Source organism: Vigna unguiculata, chromosome 3, assembly GCF_004118075.2.
Source record: "Vigna unguiculata cultivar IT97K-499-35 chromosome 3, ASM411807v1, whole genome shotgun sequence".
Taxonomy (NCBI): domain Eukaryota; kingdom Viridiplantae; phylum Streptophyta; class Magnoliopsida; order Fabales; family Fabaceae; genus Vigna; species Vigna unguiculata.
This window is the reverse complement of record NC_040281.1, coordinates 16758608-16763374: the sequence shown is the minus strand read 5'-3', so window position 1 is coordinate 16763374 and position 4767 is coordinate 16758608. Positions and strand designations below refer to the sequence as shown.

The 4767-nt window shown below is 34.5% G+C and overlaps 1 protein-coding gene across 2 annotated transcripts; it reads left to right on the top strand.

The window, feature by feature from the left end:
* The first annotated feature begins 777 nt into the window (after nt 1–777).
* LOC114176679 (glutamate decarboxylase-like) lies at nt 778–2994 on the top strand. Of its 2 annotated transcripts, XM_028061791.1 has the most exons (6): nt 778–934; nt 1086–1290; nt 1423–1838; nt 1914–2167; nt 2243–2295; nt 2399–2994. In XM_028061791.1, the coding sequence occupies exons 1-6, from the start codon at nt 849–851 to the stop codon at nt 2864–2866; spliced, it is 1482 nt and encodes a 493-aa protein (XP_027917592.1). In that variant the 5' UTR covers nt 778–848; the 3' UTR covers nt 2867–2994. The 2 variants fall into 2 exon arrangements, with proteins under 2 accessions (XP_027917592.1, XP_027917591.1); XM_028061790.1 differs by having other exon boundaries at nt 1914–2295.
* Nucleotides 2995–4767: the final 1773 nt, after the last annotated feature.

Here is a 4767-nt window from a genome sequence, read left to right as displayed (position 1 = left end):
CCCAGAATATCTTAATTTTCTTTTCTTCATCTTATAATTCATAAAAGGTCGTAATATCTGTGGGCAAACGCTAAATTGGTTTTTTCTTCCTCTTGTATGCCATGCTTACCGATTACAATTCTCCGTAGCATTCACAAAATACAGATGAATCCAAATGCCTTTGGTTCAGTTTATTTTATATTTTATTTTTCTAAAGTTTAGAAAAAACTTAAAATTCGATTATTTTATTTAAAAGAAAGATTCCAAACGTATCCGCTGAATTTTCTTTTCATTGTTTACAACAAAATATTAAAATATTTTATTACTGTTTTATTATTTAATATTTTATTAGTATTGTTTATATTCGTTACAAGTCTTAATTTTATTTAGTTTACGGATGTTTGAACATTGTAATACTAGTATATATAATTTTATATATTAAAAATTTTAATCGACATTTTTATTATGATTTTAGTTTATTTATGATATTTTAAATATTATTAAGAGGTAATTATTTTCCAATCTTTAAAATTTTAGGACTCTTTTAATTTTAATTTGAATGTAATTTCTGAAATAAACAAAAATAGCAATTATAACTTTATCACGTCTTTTGCAATTTCTAGAAAATACTGAGAAAACAAAAGTATGAAAAGAAGCGAAAATTATGACACGGTTTCAAGGTCTCTTGTTCTGCTTTGACTGATGCAAAGAAAATTCTGAAACAAAGAACTATTCTCCGCGTCTTATCAACCTATAAATACCACAACTTCCATTTTCATTAACACATCTGAACAAAGTTTAAAACAAACATCTTAGTACCAATTCTTCTCTCTTTGCTGTCTTTAAGATCACCAACATATTCCAACACCATGGTTTTTCCAAAACCAGCTTCTGAGTCTGACCTTTTTCTTCATTCCAATTTTGCATCTCGCTATGTTAGGGACTCTCTTCCCAGGTATATATATATTTTGTTTTCCATCATGCACTCTTCATTTTGTTGTGTTCATTCAGTATCATTATTACGCCTTTGACTTCAATATATATGCTCTTTACTTCGATTTTCTTTCTGGGGAGGTACTTGATCAAGTGTTGTTTTGGTGATGCAGGTTCAGCATGCCTGACGACTCCATGCCTAAGGAGGCTGCCTATCAGAACATTCACGATGAGTTACAGCTTGATGCCATTCCAAAGCTTAATTTGGCTTCCTTCGTGACTACATCCATGGAGGAAGAGTGCAACAAGCTGATCATGGAATCTATCAACAAGAACTACGTGGACATGGACGAATATCCAATCACCACTGATCTTCACGTATGAGCTTATAATCAATCTAATTTCCTTTTCAATCTTCTTCACATTTTGGAATATGAAAGAGCTAATTTCTTCATGTTAGACTCACTACATAATTTTTTTCAATCTCTAACTGGTGTTGAATGGAAACAGAATCGGTGTGTGAACATGATAGCACGTTTGTTCCATGCTGAAATTGGAGAAGATGAGAATGCTATTGGAGCCGGAACAGTTGGCTCATCAGAGGCCATAATGCTGGCAGGGCTGGCATTCAAGAAGAAGTGGCAGAACAAGCGCAAGGCAGAAGGCAAGCCTTATGATAAGCCTAATTTGGTGACTGGCTCCAATGTGCAAGTATGTTGGGAGAAATTTGCGAGATATTTTGAGGTGGAATTGAGGGAAGTGGAGGTGAGAGAAGGATACTACGTTATGGATCCTGCGAAAGCAGTTGAGCTGGTTGATGAGAACACTATTTGTGTGGCTGCAATATTGGGTTCAACTTACAACGGAGAGTTTGAAGATGTGAAGCTCTTGAATGACTTGCTGCTACAAAAGAATAAACAAACTGGGTAAGTAATATTGAATTAAGTAGCTATGATCATCAATTGAAGTGTTACTGATTTGGTATGGTTATGACATGACAGATGGGATACACCAATTCATGTGGATGCTGCAAGTGGTGGTTTCATTGCTCCTTTCCTTTATCCAGAGCTGGAGTGGGATTTCAGGCTGGCATTGGTGAAGAGCATAAATGTGAGTGGACACAAGTATGGTCTTGTTTATGCTGGTATTGGTTGGGTTATTTGGAGGACAAAGGACGACTTACCCGAAGACCTTGTGTTTCATATCAACTACCTTGGAGCTGACCAACCCACCTTCACCCTCAATTTCTCTAAAGGTCCTTCTTTACAACCTTGTGTTCCATATCATTACATGACACCATGTACTTACCTTGTCACATCTTCACTTACAGGTTCTAGTCAGATCATTGCTCAATACTATCAGCTAATTCGTCTTGGCCAAGAGGTGAGTTCATATTTGGATTATGGTGGATGAAGCATTTTGTCTTAGAAGCGTTTGATGAACTTGGATATATATACGCTTACCCGTGTTGTTGAATTAACTGTAGGGTTATCGAAGCATAATGGAGAACTGCAGAGAAAACGCAATGGTGCTGAAGGAAGATTTGGAGAAGAGTGGGCGCTTTAACATACTCTCAAAAGACGATGGTGTTCCTGTGGTGGCATTTTCTCTGAAAGACCGAAGGCAATACGATGAGTACAAGATATCAGAGATGCTGCGGCGCCATGGTTGGATCGTGCCAGCTTATCCAATGCCACCTGCTGCTCAGCACATAAATGTTCTCCGTGTGGTGATCAGGGCTGAGTTTTCACGCACCCTTGCTGAGCGCCTTGCGTTTGACATACACAATGTGCTGCATGAGCTTGAAAAGGTGCATCCACCCACAAAGACCAATAACACTGAGGAAGTGAACAAGTCCTTGGTTGATTCCGAGGTCAAGAAAACTGCAATGGATACACAGAAGGAAATCATTGCTCAAGAATCCAACAAACGTCAGAAAATCATGGCTTCCTAGTTAGGGAGCTATCTCACTATGCCAACTAAATACGCCACCTCTATTTGTTTTTAACTACATTCAAGATCCGCACCGTTAACTATATTTCATTTTTCGTTCCAAAATATCATAGTTGATTTGTTTTTTTATATTTCGATGTCGACTGAGATTTGTAATTCAGTATATGTATAATGTAGTTTTTTTTTTGTTGTTAAAATATCCACCTCGTGATTCTTGTTTAAAAGTTTGGCTCTGGTTATTATGAGAAACTCTTCAGGTGCACTCCCTCCGTAACTTACATTCTTGGCGGTGTTGAAAACATTTTTTTAAGGTGTACATTTGCTGTGGTCATGAATAATTACACTTAATGAAATAAAGAGGCAGGAAATTCGTGAGAGACGATAAATGGAAGGAATGACGAACAAGGTAAATAATAAAAGAATTAAGGACTACTACAGCTGACAAACAACAAATTTATAATTCTTATTATGATGAATTTTTTTATTGGGAAATATTTTAGTAAAGCGGTTTTTAATAAATTAAGTGGTATGGGTAAGGGGAAAAAAAAAAGAAGAAAAGAGAGAAAGAGGAGAAAAAATGGAAACGGTTCGATGATGCAGTGATGGTGTGATGACAGTGGTGTAGTGGTGTAGTGGAGTAGTGATGATGAGCATGACAGCAGTGGCGACCAAAGGTAAAGGAAAAGGAGAGGAAGAAGAGGAAGAGGAAGGCGAGAAAGAGGGCAAAAAGGAGAGGAAGAGAAGAGGAGGGAGAAGAACAGAAAGAATAAGAAAAAAAACAGAAAAAGAAGAAAATAAGAAGAAAAAGACTCCATGACGATATTTACACACGAATTATTAGGGCATGGTATTTATCGACAAATATTTATCATATCAACATATTTTTTTCTGTCTACAATTATCAACAAATTTTTTAATTAATTTGTAAAATCTATCAATGAATATTTTATCGATGAATTGTTGGTCAAGTCGGTAATTTGTCGATAAACTCAAATTAGGATCAAATTTTTTCTATTACCAATGAATTTTTTCTATTGATATTTTGTTCTTTTCTAATAATGATCTTGCTTGCACATTGTCATTTTCAATTGCCTTTTGCGTTATGGTCCTTCTTTCCATCGTGGATTAGTGTTGTTTAATTCTTGTTTTTTCAGTATATTTTCTTAATTGTTTTTTAAGTGTAAATTAGATAGAACTTAATGTTATTGTATCTATTAATTTAGAATATACTATGAAAAGTTAGAAAAAATATTGTTAAGCGTGTTGGTATGGAGTCTAACGATGTTTGATCCCAACAAATATTGTTCGATCTTTAAATTTCATCTAGTGAATAATTTATTTATTTTTCACTTTTAAAGATGGTTCATGCGATAAATCATCGTCATTTGTTGTTTTTTTTTTCTTTTCAATTGTATGACGGTAAGGCACTTGTCTATTATTGTTTTTCTTTTCACTTATAACAATGGTATTCAATTGAACTATTGTTATAAGTAAAAAATCAATGACGATTGCAACTTGAGTCAATTATTTATCATTTAGAATGACAAACTTATATCTACCTCTATGTATCATAAATCATAGTTCAAAGTGTTTTTTAAACTTTGTCTAGCACTTAGAACAACACTAGTGTCCCTTCCTTGAATTAAGGTGTCAACCATAGAAAAATAACTTTAGCCTAATTCATGCAAAGGTCATGATCATTCATATGTCAATGAACATGATTTCCCAACCTAACACCCATTTAATCAATTACTGACCATAAGTAAACATATTTGGCCATCAGTTTAATCATTGTTATTGACAATGAAGTCCAAGGATATGAACAAAAATTATGTAATGAAAATAATTAAGGAACATGTTCCATCAAACATTACTCGAAGCAAGTAGAGACTAGGAGGTTTA